We start from the raw sequence: 22,847 nt of genomic DNA on the forward strand, positions 1-22,847 counted from the left end.
AGACCAAGCATTATTGGCCAAAATCATGTAGGGCAGAATTAGATTGATTACACTGAATACAGTAGATCAAACCTGGTGAGTGAGAACAGAACAGTATCTGTTTCGTGAACTCCAGTGTGTTTGGTATCAACAGCATTTTGTGCAAGGATGGAAGCTGTGTGGAAGTACCAATTGCACTGAAAATTCTAGGGGAAAAAATAAATTTCTCCTTTAGAAATTAAACACTGAGTTTTCTTGGGCAGCTGTGCCAGCTGAACTCCACTAACAGATTGCCATAAAACACCAGGTTGCAGAATATTAGATCTTTTATTAGGAGCTTTGCTTTTTGCTGTGCTGTGTGGAACAACCATGAAACCCACATCCAATACTGGCTGAAAACATTTTCTTGTATCTTAATACTTTTTTTTTTTTTTTTTTGGCTTTAGCAGAATGGATAATTCATTGTGTTTCGACTCTGAAAAAAGATGAGTGGATCCTAAACTGGAAAAAAAAAATTAAAATAACACAAAACAAAAAAAGCCTCCTGCCCTGGCCTACACTACAGAATTAATTTGGTATAATTTGAATATAATTACTTTGAATAATCCACACCACTGAGCGACATAGTTGTACCGACCTAAGTGCCAGTGTAGACAGCTGTGTGTTGGCAGGAGAGCTTCTCCCACAGACAAAACTACTGTCTCTTGCTGAGGTGGATTAACTATGCTGACAGGAGAGCTGTCTCCTGTCGGCACAGAACGTCTTCATTAAAGCATGTTGGTGTAGCTGCACTGATTCAGTGTTTTGAGTGTAGATCTGCCCTAAGAAGTCAACAGGAAGAGAACACATTGCTTGACACAAGCGCTTCACTTGTTCCTTGTCCGTGGAAAAATGACCTTGCTCAGATACAAAGTTCTGCTAGCTTAAACCACATTGCTTAGCTGGGAGACTCATCCACCTGACAAATGGAATAGCTTAACTACAAAACTGGTTTAATCAGACTAGCCTTTATTTATGTGGCACTGACTTGGATGACCCTAAGGAACTCTCATCCCTTACAGGCATATGGCAAACCTTTCATTCTGGCTAAAGAACTTTATCAAGTCCAGCTATTTTTTTATTTCAGTAAAAACCACTTACAGCTGCTCTTATTTGTTCTTGGGGTGGGGGCAAGATACCTCTCTTCTGTACAATAATAGATTTTGGAATGTGCTTTCCAGTGCAATAGGAAATGGGGTCCAGTGTTGGATCTTTGTTCACCTTTCACGGATGACCAGTATTTTTAGAACTCTCCTCCTTTTACTCCATCATTGTTGAATAGGAGAAGCCTGTAGCATCTTGGATACATGTTACAGAAAAGTTTCTTTCTTTCTTTCTTTCTTTCTTTCTTTCTTTCTTTCTTTCTTTCTTTCTTTCTTTCTTTCTTTCTTTCTTTCTTTCTTTCTTTCTTTCTTTCTTTCTTTCTTTCTTTCTTTCTTTCTTTCTTTCTCACAGTGCTGTGAAGATTAAACCATATTACCATCAATATTATATTTTAATTCATTCTAATTATCTGATCTAAATAAGCATAGCTTGGTCTGGTAAACTAAGTGATTGCTGAATTGACAACCAGATGTTAGATGCTTCTCTCTCCATTTTTTGACTTCAGAGGTGGCTCATAAGCTTCTCAATGTGCAATTTCATAGTTTAACTCTCTTAGGATGAGTTTCTCTCCCACACTTTAAACCAAATGTGAGGGGGGAAATGGGATATGGCTTTTGCATATTAACTAGGATGTTTGGAAAGCATTGCCTCTACTGGACTTCTCACACGCTGGAGAACTCACTTAGAGCAGTGCTTTTATAGGCAGCCACTAATTGTTGATTATTGTCCAGCTTCTTGAATCCGAGTGTTGAGCATTCACAAGTACAGTTGGGAGCTGTGGTCGCTCAGTACCCCTGAAATATCAGTCCCATAGTGTCTCAAGTTGGGCATTGAAAATGAGTGGAAATTTGTTCAAAAGTTGGCCCCAATCTTTCTTTGCCTCAGTTCCCAACTGCAAAATGGAGATAATGATACTCCCCCCCCCCACCTCAGAGAGATGTTGTGGAGTTGAATGATTGTTTGTAAGGCAAGTAGGATACTACATTGATGAGCACCATTTCTGGAAAAAAAAGGCAATGAGCAATAACAAATTCCCTGTTAAGTGCAGGGACTGGCAGGTGTGCTTGGGGCCACATACGAGTGAGGAGGATAAAAAGAAATAGTGAACAGCTCTCTCATTACCTGAAGACTGGGACCTGGGAATTGCATCTTTAAATTCTCGCACTTCTATCTTTGACTTTGCAAGCTCAATGGTTTTTTAAAAAAAATCTTAGGGGTTTTTTGTGTGTGTGTGTGTGTGTGTGTGGTTTGTATGGACTATGTCTGTAGTTCCGCGACTTAATTATCAGCTTCCCAATTGTTTCAAATGTTGCAGAGCTCTCTGGTAACTACAATGATGATTTCAGAGTTTCTTGCCATTCTGGGAACCTCTTAGGCAAAAATGATTAGGGTCTCAACAAGCTTGGCTTGTTTTTGCTTTAGCTGATCATTTGGCAAACTGTTCATCTACTGCAACATGTGAGACTTCCTGAAATCTTAAGGGAACTGCAATAATCCTTTCACTTTAACACATTGCCTGATAGCCATTGCTCTCTCATCTCCTGATGGTAGCCTCCGCAGTGCAAATGAAGCTATTTCTGCAGAATAGGCATTGATAGCTTGCAGCAGGTTGGCCCGATGGCCTACTGGCAAAGCCAAAGGAGATGGAGGCAAGCCAGGGACAGCCGGCCCTGTAGTCTGTTTACCTGCAGTGCAGTCATTGAGAGAGAGAGGTAATTTTGAGGTTATATGGTTTCCAAGGGATTGTGTGGAGCTGACGTATCACTTGACAGATGTCTGGTGAATTTTTACTGCAATGTAAGTTGCTGTTATCATTGGACTGCTCTTCTCTACCCAAGTGCTAAAAAGCACCCTGCTCATTTTTGACTGGTAATAGATGTTGTGGAGAGGAAGCACCAGTCTCTGTGTTTGTTTAACCCAGTGATTCTCAGACTGTGGATTGGGACCCCAAAGTAGGTCATGACTCCATTTTAATGGGGTTGCCAGGGCTGGCGTAGACTTGCTGGGGTCCGGGGCCAAAGCTGAAACCCAAGTTCCACCGCCCAGGGCTGAAGCCAAAGCCCGAGGGCTTCAGCCCTGGATGGTGGGGCTCAGGTTATAGGCTCTCTGACTGGGATTGAAGCCCTTGAGGCTTTGCCCCCCCCAGCCTGGGGGGAGGGGCTTGGGCTTTGGCCCCGCCACTCAGGGCAGCAGGGCCCGGGGCTCAGGCTTCGGTCCCCACTCCTGGGGTCGTGTAGTAATTTTTGTTGTCAGAAGGGGGTCACGGTGCAATGAAGTCTGAGAACCCCTGATTTAACCTACTGGTGCGTGTATGTTACAGATCCCACTCCATGAGGCTCCACAGAGGGTATGAATTTTTACAGCCTCCAGCTCCAGAGCTTTAGCTCTTCAGCTCAAACTGTAGCAGCTCATGGTTTTAGCTCAGACAGTCCCTGTTCAGTCCCTGGTATGTTGGCCAAGATGGCAGCTGTCACATCTGCATCTCCAAGGTCTGGTTACCAGGCTGAGGTTTAAATGGATACTCATCAGGGTAACTTGATCTCTGGTGTTGCAGAACAAGCTTCTATCACTCGTTCCCAGGTGGAAGCATCTGAGCTGAAGTTATAGCCCTAGTCTTTGATCACTGTCTTGTAGGGTCAACAGCTAGAGCGGGTCCTACTGGCTCATATGAGTAGGCTAAGAGTATCTTCTAATGGGGAGACAGTCATTCAGTCCTTGAAGAGTTCTGAATTCCCTTTCCTTGAAAGGGCAATGAACAAATGCCAGTCACTTGAAACAAGGTGCAAATGGGAAGTTCTCAGATTACCCTACTTGCAGTGTGGATAGATAATATAATCATTGGACGCAAAGACTTGGTGGTCAGTTCAGCTCTCTGGTTCTTGCAGGCAGATCCCAGGCCAGGGTAAAACTGAGTAATTCTTTGGTCTCCAGATGATCCCTTTGCAGGGTGGATGCAAATCTGCCTTTTCCCTCAGCTAGGAACCCCAGTCCAACCAAATCATGCAGCTTTTATGTTTACCCCTCTATGATCCACAGCTGCCAACTCACACCAGAAACCCAAAAAGATAGGCTTCTCATGGAGATATTTAGCCACCCTCCTGAGGCCCAGTTACGTTTGGGGTATATACAATGCCTCACAGCCAAATTGTCTAGAAGGGTATGTCCTGAAGGGGGTCTGATAATTTCTATTTATCCCGTTTGTAGAAATGTGTCTTTAATCCTACAGTGAGCTTTGGAGAGTTCACGTATCTTCAATAATAGCAGGTTTTTGTAATTTGTTCAGGAGAAGCAAGGGAGAAAGGGCATGGTGCTTTTAGTTTGTGTCTCAGCAAAGCCTGAACAGAATTTCATGGGACAAACTAAAGGCACTTGTGCAGCCTGCTGGTGTTTCCCAACGCCCACTGTTAAAGCCCTGCTGCAAAGAACGGAGGCGTCAGAGCTTCACAAAGTAAAGGCCACCAGGATCTTTTACAATGGAAAAGGTGTATTATCTGAGTTCATGCTAGAATGCTTGTGCATTATTGTCTGGGGGGACTTAGTGTGTATGTGGGCATTAGCTCAGATAGGACAGAGAGACCTGGGTTCTCTTCCTGACTGCCACTTACTTCTTATGTTACCCTTGGACAAGTGACTTTACAGCTTTCTGTGCCTCAATTTCCCCAACTGTGAAAAGTGGATATTATTATTATTGTGGGGCTTTTCATTAATCTTTGCAAAGTGCTTGGAGATCTTAGAATAATTTTATACAATAAGTTTAAAATATCGTTAGTATTTTGTATATAGCTGGCCACTTCACTGTCCTTCCCATCCTCCAATTGCCCTTCAAAACCCCTCCAAAACAAACACTCCCACCCGAAGTGTAATTAGTTTATTTGTGAAATGGAGTTTTTCCCCCACAGTATAGAATCATAGACTATCAGGGTTGGAAGGGACCTCAGAAGGTCATCTAGTCCAACCCCCTGCTCAAAGCAGGACCAATCCCCAATTAAATCATCCCAGCCAGGGCTTTGTCAAGCCTGACCTTAAAAACTTCTAAGGAAGAAGATTCCACCACCTCCCTAGGTAATGCATTCCAGTGTTTCACCACTCTCCTAGTGAAAAAGTTTTTCCTAATATCCAACCTAAACCTCCCTCACTGCAACTTGAGACCGTTACTCCTTGTTCTGTCATCTGCTACCACTGAGAACAGTCTAGAGCCATCCTCTTTGGAACCCCCTTTCAGGTAGTTGAAAGCAGCTATCAAATCCCCCCTCATTCTTCTCTTCTGAAGACTAAACATCCCCAGTTCCCTCAGCCTCTCCTCATAACTCATGTGTTCCAGTCCCCTAATAATTTTTGTTGCCCTCCGCTGGACGTGTTCCAATTTTTCCACATCCTTCTTGTAGTGTGGGGCCCAAAACTGGACACAGTACTCCAGATGAGGCCTCACCAGTGTCGAATAGAGGGGAACAATCACGTCCCTCGATCTGCTGGCAATGCCCCTACTTATACATCCCAAAATGCCATTGGCCTTCTTGGCAACAAGGGCACACTGCTGACTCATATCCAGCTTCTCGTCCACTGTAACCCCTAGGTCCTTTTCTGCAGAACTGCTGCTGAGCATTCGGTCCCTAGTCTGTAGCGGTGCATTGGATTCTTCCATCCTAAGTGCAGGACTCTGCACTTGTCCTTGCTGAACCTCATCAGATTTCTTTTGGCCCAATCCTCCAATTTGTCTAGGTCCCTCTGTATCCTATCCCTACCCTCCAGCATATCTACCTCTCCTCCCAGTTTAGTGTCATCTGCAAACTTGCTGAGGGTGCAATCCATACCATCCTCCAGATCATTTATGAAGATATTGAACAAAACCGGCCCCAGGACCGACCCTTGGGGCACTCCACTTGATACAGGCTGCCAACTAGACGTGGAGCCATTGATCACTACCTGTTGAGCCCGACATTCTAGCCAGCTTTCTACCCACCTTATAGTGCATTCATCCAGCCCATACTTTAACTTGCTGACAAGAATACAGTGTCAAAAGCTTTGCTAAAGTCAAGGAACAACACGTCCACTGCTTTCACTTCATCCACAGAACCAGTAATCTCGTCATAAAAGGCAATTAGATTAGTCAGGCATGACTTGCCCTTGGTGAATCCATGCTGACTGTTCCTGACCACTTTCCTCTCCTATATGTGCTTCAGAATTGATTCCTTGAGGACCTGCTCCATGATTTTTCCAGGGACTGAGGTGAGGCTGATTGGCCTGTAGTTCCCAGGATCCTCCTCCTTTCCTTTTTTAAAGATGGGCACTACATTAGTCTTTTTCCAGTCATCTGGGATTTCCCCTGATCGCCATGAGTTTTCAAAGATAATGGCCAATGGCTCTGCAATCACATCCGCCAACTCCTTTAGCACTCTCGGATGCAATGCATCCGGCCCCATGGACTTGTGCACGTCCAGCTTTTCTAAATAGTCCCAAACCACTTCTTTCTCCACAGAGGGCTGGTCACCTCCTCCCCATGCTGTGCTGCCCAGTGCAGCAATCTGAGAGCTGACCTTGTTCGTGAAGACAGAGGCAAAAAAAGCATTGAGTACATTAGCTTTTTCCACATCCTCTGTCACTAGGTTGCCTCCCTCATTCAGTAAGGGGCCCACACTTTCCTTGACTTTCTTCTTGTTGCTAACATACCTGAAGAAACCCTTCTTGTTACTCTCAACATCTCTTATTAGCTGCAACTCCAGGTGTGATTTGGCCTTCCTGAGTTCACTCCTGCATGCCCGAGCAATATTTTTATACTCCTCCCTGGTCATTTGTCCAATCTTCCACTTCTTGTAGGCTTCTTTTTTGTATTTAAGATCAGCAAGGATTTCACTGTTAAGCCAAGCTGGTTGCCTGCCATATTTACTAGTCTTTTTACACATCGGGATAAGAATTCTTTAAAATACAGCCTGCTCTCCTGGACTCCTTCCCCCCCCATGTTATTCTCCCAGGGGATCTTGCCCATCAGTTCCCTGAGGGAGTCAAAAACCCACATGCTGAAGACAAATGCTCAGAGACACATGTATGTTAAAAATATGGCACTGTTTTTATAGTGAAGGTAATTCATTATGGAACAACTTATCTAGGGATGTGGCAGATTGTCCGTCACTTGCAATCTTTAAGTCAAGATTGGATAGTTTCTAAAAGAAATGCTATAGCTCAAACTGAAGTTACATATTCAATGAAGTAACTACTGGATGAAGTTCTTTGGCCTGTGTCATGCTGTAGGTCAGGCTAGATGATCGTAATGGTCCCTTCTGGCTTTAAAGTCTGTGAAACAGGCACACAACTTTTCTTGGAAATAGCTCCGTGGTTGTAGCTGTTCTGCACCTTTCCTCCGTATAATTTTAGAGCAGAGCAGGGTGGCCATCCCAAAATTCCATAATTTTCACACACAGTTACTATATGGCTGCAAAGAGTGACACGGAGCAGGATAGTGAGTCACGGCTGCTATGTATTAAGAGAATAAAAATGAACGGAAGGGTCGTGCATGCTTGTGACCCAAGCTGCAAGTGACTCCCTCATTAATTCAAATATATCCAGCTAGCCGCATTCTGGAGGTCAAACACAAGAAAAATGTGACTATTTATCAGTCACACACACCAGATTCTTATAGCCATTTATTAATGTGCCTTATCCTTTGTGCCATGGCCAGGGTTTTTCAGGAAGTGTTCCCCTGCACGCTAATTTAGCATCAAAATCTGTGCCTGAAAATGTATTTACATTTGCAAAGTTCACTGTCCCTGAGTGATTTCTCACTGCTAGAGAATTGGTCTCCCTTTTGTGATCCCACTCCAGGAAATGGGAGTAAAGCAGGTTCTTCGTTGTCATTAGGGCTCAACCAAACCCAAGCAATGAAAGGATAATGGCCATGTGCTATGTTTGGTCTTCTTAAAGCAGGGCAAGACTGCCTAGGGCTGTGGGGGAACTAAGCAGCAAGGAAGAAAGCAAGTAACTTGATACATCTGTTTGCTAGAATAGTGTCTCCTGTGCATTGAGGAGAGACCATAACAACAGGGTCTATTTCATCCCATTAATTTTACACTGCAACGTGTTCAGGGGTGTATTTTCATTGTTATGGAAGGTTTTAGCTATACAGTTTCCAGCCCATCTTCCACTTTGACCTTAATGGAAGACAGTTAGTGGGTTGTATTATAGGGGATTGGGCAGAAAAATCCTCAGAGCAACTCTTCGAAAAATCCTCTATTAGGTAGACAAAGGGAAGCCAGTGGACTGGCTCTAGGGAAGAATATTATACAGTGAGGACCTTCCATGTTGCATATTACCTTATTTCAACTCTGCTTCTCACATGGCCGTGGTTGCAGTCCTGCAGTCTGACCAACTAGTTAGGAGCTTTTTGCGGCTGCACTAGTATCCAGGCACCCTGGGTTTATAAATAAGTCATAGTAGGGTTTGATTGTCATAATCAGTCGGGGCAGTGAGCACAGTATGGGTCAGGTTTATAAACCTATTCCTCATTTATACCTGATGAGAGCAGGGAAGAGAGAATACCGGCTCTACATCACTACAAGGGAAATGGAATATCTGAACTGAACAAGCAACAGATTTGCATCATCTCACTCCCTATGCCTGCTGTTAAATTTGCGTTCGATTGCCTCCTTGGTCAAATTGCCCTTGACGGTAGTTCTTTGAATACGAAGAGGATTTGCTAATGTAATTAACGTAAAATTGCACGTTGAAGGAAGGGGAGACTGTAGAAGGTGGACGGTGTACACATTGGAAATCTCTTGGCATAGAGAGAACTGCAGGAATTGGGCATGACACACAAAATATGTGCTAATAAAGCTGGAGGTGGGCTTAGACCAGAACATGGGATTCAAGCCCACCCAAACCTGAAGAAGTTTGGATTCATATTTGTGTGACTCAGGTCTATCTGTCTAATGGCTGAAGAGTGCCATCAAATCCAAACACCCCCAAATGCCTGGGATTGTTCCAAACTTCGCATCTTGGCCCCATCTCTGCTAAAACCTAAAATTTCTGAATAAGACAGCGTTCGATTGCTCTGAATATCTAATAATCTCTGCCAAGAAGGATTTCTATAGACATGGTATAGGTACTGACTGTGATTGAATGCATCATAGATTATAATTGAATGAGATTTGTGCCTAGCTGAGATTGTTAAGGGTGTGAGCAAAAAGAGCAACTATGGATCAAATTCTGCCTTCAATTAAGGCCTGATCCTTCAAGATGCTGAGCGGTCCTCTGAGCTGATCTTAACTCCTGCTGATCTGAGGGGGAGCTAAATTCATTCAGCATCATCCCTTTACAGCATCTTATACCTGAGAGAAACCCCATTGATTTTAATTTCGCAATTACAGCAGTATTACATGGGGTATACTTGAGGACAGAAAGTAGCCCTTTATGTTCATTTTCCCATGATCCATACACTGGTATTTAAGGATTTTTCTGTTGACTGTTGAATACCGTAAAAGGAGTTCTTGGTTTAAATTGTAATTTCTATCTCTGATACAGAATCTCTGGTGAGTCTGATGGTGGGAAGTGTTTATTTTGTTATACTTAAAATAAATGTTAAAGGGACCTTTTCTGTTATGTAAAATCCTGGATCTGCTTAGGTCATATGCCAGTCACCAGTTTTAACTGAAAGTGCAGCAAATAAGAAAATAAAATATCATTGTACTTTTGTGGCATCTTTCATTGGAGGCTTTCAAAACAGTGTACAAATTTCAATTAATTCAGCCCCAGAACAGCCTTGTTGAAGTAGTAGTTATGTTTAGATGGGTAAACTGAGGCACAGAGTTGTGACTATAAATGACTTGGCCAAAGTTCTAGTAAGTCAGAAAGTGAGCCCAGGAGTCCTGACGCTTGTTCTATTATGTGGCACTCCCTGCTTCTCTTCTTAGTAAATGAAATGACACTGTCTCTAGTAGAAAATGTCATGTGGATAATTCAATATATTGGGGTCAGACGTCCAGAAGCAAATATATGTGTGGTCAGGTACTAGTAGCTATTTAAAATGCAAATTGTTTTCTTGATAATCTGGCTAATATCTTTAACCCAGTTTGTAAGGTAGTGTGTGTTTCCATTCCTGCCTTTCCTTCTAAGCAAGGCACTGCAGTGTACATCATTTTGAATTCACTGTCACCTTGCATTGCATTCCACAACATGGTCCAGTGTGATGTGATTGATACAGTCTGACTTAATGTCACAAGCCTCTGTCTCCCACAGGGAAGCAAAAAAAGCGCCGTCTCTCTGCCTATGAATATTTTAAAAATCTGCTGTCAAAGATGTGGGGTCCCTATGCCCCTCACCCCCACCTCGCCCTTACCAGACTATTCATAAAATGAATGTTGGCATTGACTCTTCTATCATGGGACTGAATCCTATAAGTTGCTGAGTGCTCTGGCCCTGATCCAGCCAAGCATTAAGCACGTGCTTAGCTGTAAGTGTGTGAGGATCATTCCCAATAATATGAATGAAGCTACGCGCAAACTGAAGTTCCTTGCTGATTTGGGGCAAGACTGCCCAGCAGCTGGCAGGATTGAGCCTGTTCTGGATCCCTGCTACGTTCTTCAGAGCAATGCTTGTTGCTTCCCCCTCAGAATGTTCTTCCCATCTCTGCGTGTCTTCCTGAAAATTATTGACTGCACTCTTGAGTGGGTAAAGATCATCATTCTGGAAAGGGAATAATCTCTGCTCAGCTTATTTGACACAGTTTTTTTGCTCGGATAAGAATTTAGTTTATATAGATTTCAACAAATGAGGCGTACGTACAAATGGAGAACAGCAAACAATTATCTTAGTTACACTGAAAAGGGCAAATACCTACAGCCCACAAAACACACACGTACCTGCAAATGGAGGTGTTGCCATTAATCAGTATTTACTCAGAAGTAACCACACACCGCAGTATCTAAGATACCCTGGTTAACGCTGGCTTTTTGCTAATGACCACTGTCCGGAGCTGCTCTAGTCTGATCTTTTAGTAGTGATTAATTCTTTATAATTTAAGAACAACACCCACACAAGCTCCTGTGGGGCCAATCTGTTCCCATTGTGTGCAGGGTGCAAATGGGCGCAGGATTGGGGAGAGAAGCAGGAAGGTCCCAATGATCAGGGTGCTAGCTTGAGACATGGGAGACCTGGGTTCAGCTAATGCCACGTCTACACTAGAACAGCACTAGAAAGCCCTCCTGGTGTAGCCAGTTTATACTGGCAAAAGAGTGCTTTTTGCTCGTAGAGTACCTGTATCAGCTCCCTGGATAACATAAGCTATACGGGCAAAAAGAGTTTCTTGCTGTCATAACTGCACCTATATTAGGGCTTGTCATAAAAATCACACCCATTACATGACACTGCTATATCCACAAATGTTTCTAATGTGGACCTGGTCTCAGTATGTGGCCCTAGGCAAGTCTCTTAATCTTTCTATGCCTCCATTCCCAAACTGTCAAATGACAACAGCTCTTCCCTCACAGAGGTGATGTGAGAATAAATGCGTTAAAAGATTGCGAGGTGCTCTGGTACTGTGGTGATAGGGGGCAGAAAAGCACGAAAAGGCAGATGTGCATTGTACTCACCTTTTTAAAGCCTGGAAAAGCAAAGTATTTGAAAGATTCCTTAACCACTACAGAAGTGCTCTCTTTCTTTCTTGTCATTTTTTATTAATCCTTCTGTAAAGTCCTCCGAGGAGATAATTAATACTTGGATGCATGACAAACAGCGTCAAGTGCCACATCATTTACAAAACAGACAGTATACTGCAGGGTCATGGGATTGCACAGGCTGAGTTCATTAGTGGCACGAGCAGTCTCCTCTTTCTGCTAACAACATTGGATCTGTGTCTATGCTGTCTTCTCTGCATGCAGACTACACAGGACTTTCAGGAGATACACATTGATGAAAGCAGATAAGAATTGCCTTGTGGTTACTTTATTGCCTGGCTGTTCTTTGTATGGTAACCTCCACTGCAGGATGTAATTGGACCTGCCTAAGAGTTTGGGAAGATTTCACTCTCTGCAGGCTGATTTACAAACAGGATGATAATAATAATAAATAAATTAATACCTACCTCTTACACAGAGCTCTTTCCTTTGCAGATCTCAAAGCACTTTACAAGGGAGATCAGTATAATTATCCCCACTTTTTACAGATGGGGAATTTGTGGCACAGGGAGATGATGTGATGGGACCAAAGTCACCTAGCAAACCAGTGGCAGAACTAGGAACAGATCCCAAGTCTCCTGAGTCCAGTCCAGTGCTGCCACGCTGCCTCCCTCCTACAGCTAATGGAGGTTGCTATCTTGCTGAAATGCTTGAGAGCCTCTGGTTTTTAGAAGTGACTTGCTTGTAACCTCAGCAGGGCATGGGGACAGCCTTTTCATCTTTTTTTTGTACAGCACCTACCACAATGGGGCCCTGATCTTGACTGCTCTTTGGCTAGTAATATTATATTAAACCATTAATAAGAATGGAAATGAGAGCTGTTCCCCAAGCACCATAGATGTGATTTTGCTGGTGATCATGGTGTCTAGATGTATGCACTCACTGGTTCATAACTTGTTTTCTTTCCAGGGGGCAGAGCAATCCAGGGTGGTACATGGACTTTTGAACGACCTTTGAGATAGCAATCAACTAAGATTGATTGATAGTTTCTCTCTCATTCTAGGGGATGGCCAGGTTGATTTTGATGAATTTATGACCATTCTTGGACCTAAGCTGGTATCTTCAGAAGGGAGAGATGGTTTTCTTGGAAATACAATAGACAGCATATTCTGGCAGGTAAGTAAGCTTTTTTCTTCTTAAAGCAACATCAGTGAGCAAATATCATTATCTCAAGAAACAATGAAATGGTTTGAAGCATGAAATATTTTGCTGAAATTGAACAATTGTTTAAAGGTTATTCAGTTCTGTTTATGAGCCAGATAAGACCATAGTGTATTGGTGGAGCTGGCGAGCTGAAGTTAATCAAATGTACAGAATGCTGATCATATCGCATTGGTGCTTATGTGTGTTCTATGAGATACAATAGATCAAACAATTTGGGATCCAAGTCTGGGGATAATGAAACCCTCTGTTTATCACAGAACAAGTAGACTGGCAGTGCCATTTGCAAGCTGCTCCCACGCTGACCCATCAATGTGCCTCAACCCTGCCCTATCAGGGTAAGATGATAGCTCACGTTCCATGTGAATTCAGTCCTTGGTGGTGAGACTCCTGTCTAAGGTGTCAACCAGTGCCTGTAAACTTGATAACTGTACTGAGCTGTGCAGGCTTCCAAAAAGGATTGGATTTTTGTATGATGACAAGGTTATGCTGAGTTGTTATAGTAAGGATTACTTCCCTTCCCACCCCCTCCTCCCCCACACACACGCCCACCCCCAAATTTTGGAGGGGATATAAATGTTAGTGCTTCAGGACATAAGCAATCCTCTAACCATTGGGAGTTAGATATAAACTTTCCCTGTGGACATATTATTTCATAACTGCCTCCTGCAGGGTTTCTTGCCCCTTCCCCAGGCCTGCTGTTTGAGACAGGACTATTGGACTAGATGGACCACTGTATCCAGTATTTCTCTGCTACTATGAGATGAGCAGTGATTTCACATAGCAACTGAGTGCTTTTGTGTGGCCTAACAGCTTTTGGTCACTATCAAGCCTAGTCCTTGTGGAAACTGATACCCTAACTCTAAAAGGCTTTGTCTCTTGTTACTAGTTCCTGCAGACATTCGGTCTGCCATATTTGAGTGGTTTAAAACTTGTTTATGATACATGGTGGGATGATAGGAACAAGCTTGAAAATGTTAGCTCTGTATTTCCACCATTCATTCATCAGAGTAAGTACTCAGTGTTGATGAACCAGCAATGAATTATGATATATCTGGGAGGGAAACAGTGTTTGAAGAAACATTAAGAAGTTCCGGGACTTTGCAGAAAATCATTATTGTTCTTCTACAGCCTCCACCGAGCCCCACAGGTGAGTCACTTATCAAAGAGCTTGACTAGTACAAAGGGGAAAAAGCTCTAGCTCTTCTTACCAAACAGTATATGCCTGTGGCTAGCCTTGCCTCATGAGACGAAGCAGGGGAATTCTGGGTTCTATGTCTGGCACTGCTGTGGACTCTATATTTGCCACTGACTTTAATTCTTTTGTGCTGTGGTTTACTTTGCTTATCCAATGAGGAAAATAATAATGCTTCTCTTCCTCACAGGACTCCTGTGAGAATTAATTAAGAGTTTTGTGATTCTCAGGTGACAGATGCTATACAAGCTGTGAGAAATGGTCTGGGGAGTTATCTATGGGCAACAAAGATTTGACTGAATTGCATGTGTGCTTCCTAGCATGTAAAACATTGTATGTATTGTTAAAGCTTGTAATAATAATTCCTAGCTCTTACATAATGCTTTTCATTCATAGATCTGCAAGCACTTTGCAAAAGAGGGTAATGTCTTTATTAGATGGGGAAACTGAGGCACGGGGAGGGGCCATGACTCACCCAGCATAGCAATGGCAGACCCACAAATTGAACCCTGGTCTCCTGAGTTCTAGTTCATTGACCTATCCATGAGGCCACATCTAAGACTGGCGAACACACATTTTCATTTTGCATACAAAAATGTATCCCTCTTCTTTCTGAGCAGGTAACATTTGTCTAAAATGTGCCTCAGCAATTTGACTGCTTGTTCTCAGAAGAGTAAACCAGCAGAAGAATGTAGGAGAGCGCAACTCACATGTGTGGCATGTTTCCTTTGCTTATTTTACCTACTCAGATATCAGAGCCTTGATTTATCAAAATATTTAAGCAGTATTAAGTCCCATCCCAGTACAACAAAGTATTTAAGTACATGCTGAAGTTCAGTGGGCCTTAAGCACATGCTTAAAGTAATGCACATGATGAAGTGCCTTGCTGAACTGGGGTCTAAATGCACTCTCAACATCCCACTAATGCAGACTTTTAACTTTCTCGCAAAAGGGAAAGACGTGGAGATGTGTAGTGATTTTTGCATGTTGACATTTTTGGAAAATCCCCTCAAGTATCTAAAGAAAGTTGAGAGTAGCTGCAGCCTTGCTATGTCCATGCAAAAGCTATAAGTGGGCCAAGGCAGTTGAAGGTGTTAACATAGCCACTAGAAGGTTATCTTGTGTAGGCTGTTAGCTGAAGGCCTGGGGCACCAAACCATAGAATCAGCATGTCAAGAGGCACTTCTGAGAAGTTTTTTATATCAGGTGCGGAGGCAGAAGATACATTTTTGGCTTCCAGAAACTGCTTTGCCACACTATCCATCCAATCTCTCATTCTCCAACTGTCACGATTTTGGCTTGCATGATATTTTTGCCGAAGGCCCAGCTTCCTATATTAATGGCGCTTTCATCCAGATTCTGTTCCCAGCACAGTTTAAATAATACAATGACAGAGTTAAATAATAAACAGCAGCAGAAGGAGAGAGAAATTCGAAGGAACCGGCGAGGGATGAGAGATGCGTGTTCAAATGAAACTGGGAGTGTGTTGGTGTGATACAGGAAGGCTGCTCCAGATGGCATGAGCTGGAGAGGGGAAGGATCTTGCAACAACACTAGCAGGACTGCGGGAAGACAGAGAAAGGATGCCAATGGTAGAAGAGTAGAGAGAGCAAAAATGGGAACAGGGTGTGTAAGAAACGGACCTGAAATAATATCAAACTGGGGCATTCTTCCTGTTGCAAATATTAGGTAAAGCGTAATGGACATTCAGAAAATAGTTAATCTCTGCTGAGGGCTGTACAGTGGCACAGATTGGGAGAATGAAGGGTTTTTCAAACGTATGTTTCCTATTTTCCTTCCCACGTGAGCTTTAAATTGCATTTTATCAGTTCTTGTCAAGGCAGCTCGCTCACTCTCTTTCTACGGTAGCCAAGATCAGTTCCACTCCGGAAAGAAAGGCTTTCCATGTTCTTACATGATTGTTCAAGAGGTTGTAGGGGGGGATGGGGGGCAGGTAACACTGTAAAGAGTATTTCCGTTCAACGTAGTGTTGAACAATTGTATCAATAAAGCTGAGGGAACATTAATATCTATCTCTGTAGCGCTGCCTCTGTAGAATTTCGAGCTGGAGCTTGTACAAATGGAATACAGTTTTGCAGAGAATGTTGTCAATTACATATTTCAGTCCCTAGTTCTCTGTCTCAGCCCCATATGCCCAGATGTGGTTTTTACTGATGCTTTCAGTTTACAAGTGAATATAAAATTTAACCTTGGGTAGATGTCTTAAACTTTCCCGGAACTTGTTTTTCTTACAAACAAAAGTTCTCTGATACCAGAAGCTTTTTATGAGCACTTAGTTTGGGCGATTATGGTGTATGATTTGAAGGACAAAAGGATTTGTAGTGTAGTGTTTTCCATAGTGTGTGTGTGGGGGGGGCATGCCTCTAGTGGGGCTGACGGATGAGCTAGGATGGTGCAAATAGACCATTCCATTGATCACCAGAGTGTCAGCTTTTTTTTTTTTTTTAAGTAAGAATAAGGGTAAAAATTTGAAAAGTGTCTAAGGGAATGTCTATACTACATCTTATGTTGGCATAACCTACGTCACTCAGGGATGGGAGTAAACCACCCCCCCCCCCCCGAGCGACATAAGTCACATCGACAAAAGCGTCGGTGTGGGCAGCACCGTGTTGGCTGGAGAGCTTGTGCCAATCACAGAGGGGGTGTTATTTTGCCGATGGGAGAGCTTTCTTCTAGAGTGTCTTCATCACACGTTCTGCAGTGGCATAGCAAACTTAGCAAAGCACACTGATTTACGTAGCAGGGCATTATGCAGCCATGGGCCATCAGGCCAGCCAAGCATGTTCTGCTAACATGGGAGCTTTTGTGATGCAAGAAGGGAAGGAAGGCTGGTTCCAGCCATGTAAAGGAGAATGGGTTTTCTCTTCTCACCACCAGGTGGTGATGGATGTGCTGAGGACAGGGTGAGACACAACCCCAGTAGATTCGTGACTATTGCTGGGTGAATTTATTTTAGCGAATAGTAAATTTGCCACACAAAAATATGCAGTTTGGGGGCGAACAAAACTCTTTGCGAATTCAGGTTGAGTTTGGCAAATAGTTTTGGCTGAATGAAAAGCAGAGGGGGAAAAATTAAAAAGATAGAAATGAACCATTTTGATATTTTTCAGAGTAGCAGCCGTGTTAGTCTGTATCCGCAAAAAGAAAAGGAGGACTCGTGGCACCTTAGAGACTAACCAATTTATTTGAGCATAAGCTTTCATGAGCTACAGCCCACTTCATCGGATGCATTCAGTGGAAAATACAGCGGGGAGATTTATATACACAGAGAACATGAAACAATGGTTGTTACCGTACAGACTGTAACGAGAGTGATCAGGTAAGGTGAGCTACTACCAGCAGGAGAGTGTGGAGGGAAAAACCTTTTGTAGTGATAATCAAGCTGGGCCATTTCCAGCAGTTAACAAGAACGTAGCTCAGGAAAGCTTATGCTCAAATAAATTTGTTAGTCTCTAAGTTGCCACAAGTCCTCATTTTGATATTGGCATTTTCAAAATGACATTTTTTTAACCTGCACAAATTCCTTTTTTGTTTTGTCAAGAAAAATAAACCCAAAGGAAAACATTTCAGTTTTGGTTCCAAACTAATTTTTTTTCCTGGATTTCTCAGTACCACCATCTATTATTCTCCCAGCTCTATTCATGACTATATCCAGGGACTGAGAAGGCTACAACAGCTTCCAGTATTGGCCTGAGATGGCTGTGGTGATTTTTATTAGGCCAGCAGAGGGCAGGATTCTGTCTTCTGCTGGCCTCTACAGAAAACTCATTACTGAGGGCAAGGACCCCAGTTCCCTTTCTATGTGGTGAGCAATAAGGATGCAGTGAGGAAGGGGATAGAACAGTTGCATTTCCACAGCCTGGCTTCCGTTGCTGACGCTTTAATGAATTTATGTGAGGAGCTGCCTGTTCATAATCTATTGTCAGTTGTCATTACTAATGGAATGACTCTCCCATGGGATAGTTCTATGCTGTGTTAAGCCACTCAATCAATCAGTGGTTTAATAGAATGAAATGAGGAAGGAAATATTTGGAAATCTCATTGACATCAACAAAAGCCCAGTGCAAGCTTGAGGGAGGGAGGGCTGAGACTCTGAAAGATATAAGGTGGTTGGGGAAGGGCGCTGTTTTTTTTCTACGTCTAGTAGATAAATTTAACAAAATTTCTTCCTCTGAAAACCTGAGGAACAGTTAGTTCCTCCTCTAGTCCCTGCAGAGGAATTAGTTTGGAGCCTGCACGTTTTTTAGCATTGTTATTATCCCTGAGGATGTATTTTGTCTCTCTGAAAATAGTATGTAATTTAGCCAGGTAAGAAACCCGGCACTTCTTCACCAGCATTGGAAAAGTGTATTTCTAAATAATGGATTTCCTTCTCCCCAGCTGGGCTGGGCTGGAGAGGGCTTGGGAGTATGTAGATTCCGGTGCATCCTTTATTTTGTTCTACTCTAATGCTGGTCTTCCCATTTTGTCTGGGATCTGGCTTAGCAAATACTTCATTAATTGTCTTTCGTCAGCTCCCCTTACTTTTGCAATCAGCTGATAAACCAAGCAGTTACACCGTTCCAAGCCCTCAGCACAGATGCATTACACTTGTGTAATATGCGGTGAAACCGCAGTAAACCCCATTTTACATCAGTGCAACACATCTACACTGGGAGTTTGCAAACTCGTGTAGCTACATTGATACAAATTTTCCAAGTATGGACTTTAAGTGGTGGTGTTTCCGCCTTTGCAGTATGGCAGCAGCCCCATTCATTCACAGTTTTTACCGAGGACTCCAGCCAACATTTGCTGTGGTTCTAAATAATGGCAGATGCTCGAAACTGTGTAACGCTAAGTTTGTAGGTCAAAGCTCCAGATGATGCACAATGTTTGGTGGTTGGCTCAGCTGTCGGAGTCTTATATGTCTGTTGACTACTGAATCAGAGAATGAGCTGTATGAGGTGCTTGGCTCATAGACTGCTGCATGTGCTGTGGTCCGTGGAGGAAAGCTTAGCAATGCTTCAGAGTAGCAGCCGTGTTAGTCTGTATTCGCAAAAAGAAAAGGAGGACGTGTGGCACCTTAGAGACTAACCAATTTATTTGAGTATAAGCTTTCGTGAGCGAGAGCTCACTTCATTGGAATGCCACATGTCCTCCTTTTCTTTTTTAGTAATGTTTGTAAGTCTAGTGCACATGTTATGGCCACCATATTGGCGCATGCTCCAGGGATTGACCCAGGAACCTCCAGAGCTAGAAGCATGAATTTCTACAGCTTAAACCAAAATTCTCTAGCTGGGACTGTCCCACTCATATCTTTTGGAGATTAAGCACAGAGGCGTACCTATAACGTGCACTCACCAGTGGATTACCCAAACAAGCCAACATTTTCAAAAGTGATCTGCAATTTTGGGTGCCTCCACTTTCAGGCGCCCAGCTTGACATATATTGAAAGGGGGGTGATTTTCATAGGGCAGGTTCTCAGAACTTTCTGAAAATCAGACATTTTTATAGCGTCTTCAGTGGAGCATCCAGAATCTCCAGTCACTTTTGAAAACCTTGGTCTGCTGTTGATTAGCAGACATTACTACAGTCTTCACTGCCTGCTTGGCACGATTGCACTGCATTTCTCGACTCCTTCTCCCATTTACACAGGGTTGGTGATGCCCAGGATTCTTCACCACTCCTTTTGGTCCATGACACATGGACTCATGAGTCTTGGAGTTCCAGTCCTCCTCTCTTCAGACATCTCTGATAGTCTTTCCACCATATCCTCAGTCTTTCTTGCTGCCCTCTTCCTCCCGTGGCTTTCTTTGCGGATCATTCTTCTCCCACTCTTGTCACATGTCCATCTAACCTCAAATGCGCGTTTTCCAGTGTACCTATCACCGAGAGTCCCGAGTTCATTTTGCCCCTGATTTCTTCCATGCACACTATAGCCATCCTCCGCTTGCCTGCCATTCATCTCAGTACGCAACAAGAGACCTCTGTTCATGGCACAGGTATCCTGCATAGAAGTGCTTTGCGCAGTCTGCTGGAATATACATGAATTTGTGCATTTGTTAGGTTCATGAATTATATGCCATCCATGAAGTTGCTGTTTGTCCTGTGACGAGTGTCTCCATTCTTTAACCCTTTCCACCACTACATAACAAATGTGAAGGCCAGGATTTCAAGAATAACTTGGAACACTTGGGATGTCTTGGTTTTTGGGTGGTCATTTTTTTCTACACACACACACACACACACACACACACACATTTTTTTCTTCACACTCACTCACTCACTCACTCACTCACTCACTCACTCACTCACTCACTCTTTTGGTCTGTGTCTGGTGGTGTTTTCCTTGCCTCCTGATATATAAAATAGCAACTTTGCTCTGACTTTCTTAATGAGCCAGTTTGGAGAACACTTCAATCTCTCTGGTCACTCGATTACAGACCTAAAAGTGGCAATTCTTCAACAAAAAACCTTCCAAAACAGACTCCAACGAGAGACTGCTGAATTGAAATTAATTTGCAAACTGGATACAATTAACTTAGGCTTGAATAAAGACTGGGAGTGGATGGGTCATTACACAAAGTAAAACTATTTCCTCATGTTTATCCCCCACTCCACCCCCCCGCAGTTCCTCAGACGTTCTTGTCAACTGCTGGAAATGGCCCACCTTGATTATCACTACAAAAGGTTTTTTTCCCCCCACTCTCCTGCTGGTAATAGCTCACCGTACCTGATCATTCTCGTTACAGTGTGTATGGTAACACCCATTGTTCCATGTTCTCTGTGTATATAAATCTCCCCACTGTATTTTCCACTGAATGCATCCGATGAGGTGAGCTGTGGCTCACGAAAGCTTATGCTCAAATAAATTTGTTAGTCTCTAAGGTGCCACAAGTCCTCCTCTTTTTTTTTTCTTTTTTTTTTAAAATGAATGGAGCTGTGAGTGCCAAAAGTAAATGCACGTGGCTGTAGGTCTCTGTGTTGATGGCGTGTCTGGAATTTGAACTGGCATGGGGCTCCATTGCTCCCTATGAGATCTGCTTTGGATAGGTTCAGTGGTGGAAATTCTTCAATACATATTGCGTGCTCTTTTGAAGTTTCTTTGCTGGGTTTGTTGGGAGAAATGTCTTTTATTTAGATATAGTCCTTATGTTAAGTTTCAAGTACAACAACAAAGGCAATGGAGGAATGCATGCAGGACTCATGCCTTCCATCTTGAGCAAAGCAAGCTGTCATGGGAAAAGAAGGAAGGTCCTCTCATGGACTGGTAACTGGTTAAAAGATAGGAAACAAAGGGTAGGAATAAATGGTCAGTTTTCAGAATGGAGAGAGATAAATAGTGGTGTCCCCCAGGGGTCTGTACTGGGACTAATCCTATTCAACATATTCATAAATGATCGGAAAACGGGGTAAACAGTGAGGTGGCAAAATTTTCAGATGATAACTATCTTGAGTAGTTTTGTAAGTCCCCAGCAGACTGTGAAGAGCTACAAAGGGAACTCTCAAAACTGGGTCACTGGGCAACAAAATGGCAGATGAAATTCAATGTTGATAAATGCAAAAAAGATATATTGGAATTGGAAAAGGTTCAGAAAAGGGCAACAAAAATGAATAGGGGTATGGAACAGCTTCCATATGAGGAGAGATTAATAAGATGGTGACTTTTCAGCTTGGAAAAGAGATAACTAAGGGGGATATGATAGAGGTCTATAAAATCATGACTGGTGTGGGGAAAGTTAATAAGAGTGTTATTTATTCTCATAACACAAGAACTAGGGGTGATCAAATCAAATTAATAGGCAGCAGGTTTAAAACAAACAAAAGGAAGTATTTCTTCACACAACGCACAGTCAATCTGTGGAACTCCTTGCCAGAGGATGTTGTGAAGGCCAAGACTATAACAGGGTTCAAAAAAGAACTAGATAACTAGATAATGGCTATTAGCCAGCATGGGCAGGGATGCTGTCCCTCACCTCTGTTTGCCAGAAGCTGGGAATGAGCAACAGGGGGTGGATCACTTGATGATTGATTACCTGTTCTGTTCATTCCCTCTGGGGTACCTGGCATTGGCCACTGTCGGAAAACAGGATACTGAGCTAGATGGACCTTTGGTCTGACTCTGTATGACTGTTCTTATGTTCTTTGAGGAAGGGTTTTCCATAGTACCGTTCTGGCCAGAAGCTAAGCACAGACTACACACCCAAAACTAATTTAAATCAATAGACTTGCAGATGTCCAGCGCCCTTCTGGTTCAGGCCCAAAGAGCCCTTGTTTTTGATTTAGCTTCTCCAAACAGTTTCAAATAATCTATTTTAGGTACTTATATGGCCCCCATTACCAGAGTATCTAAGCTCCAATAATCTTTAATGAATGTATTCCCCCCCATATCACCCCTATCAGGTAGGCCAATGCTATTACCATCATTCTACAGAGGGGGAATTAAGGCACAGAGACACTAAGGTCTGGTCTACACCTAAAATTTAGGGCAACCTAGCTATGTTACTCAAGGGTGTCAAAAATTCAGCTCCCCTCCCCGCCCCGAGAGATGTAGTTAAGGCAACCTAGTTCCAGTATAGACTTCTTCCAGTATAGACTTCTTCCATCAACCTAGCCACTGTCTCTTGAAGGAGTGGTTTTCTACAGCAATAGAAAACCCGCTTCTGTTGCTGCAGCAAGTCTCTACGCTGCTGCAGTGCTTGTAGTGT

General features: G+C 43.0%; 1 protein-coding gene across 1 annotated transcript in view; it reads left to right on the top strand.

Annotated features, from left to right (window-relative positions):
• Positions 1 to 22,847, top strand: part of CALN1 (calneuron 1) — a 176,580-nt gene that overhangs the window by 88,809 nt on the left and 64,924 nt on the right. The window contains exon 4 of the mRNA XM_073315434.2: positions 12,787 to 12,899. Within this exon, the coding sequence (XP_073171535.1) occupies positions 12,787 to 12,899 (113 nt within the window). The remainder of the gene's footprint in view (positions 1 to 12,786; positions 12,900 to 22,847) is intronic.

The sequence above is a fragment of the Lepidochelys kempii genome, chromosome 17, assembly GCF_965140285.1.
Source record: "Lepidochelys kempii isolate rLepKem1 chromosome 17, rLepKem1.hap1, whole genome shotgun sequence".
NCBI lineage: Eukaryota > Metazoa > Chordata > Testudines > Cheloniidae > Lepidochelys > Lepidochelys kempii.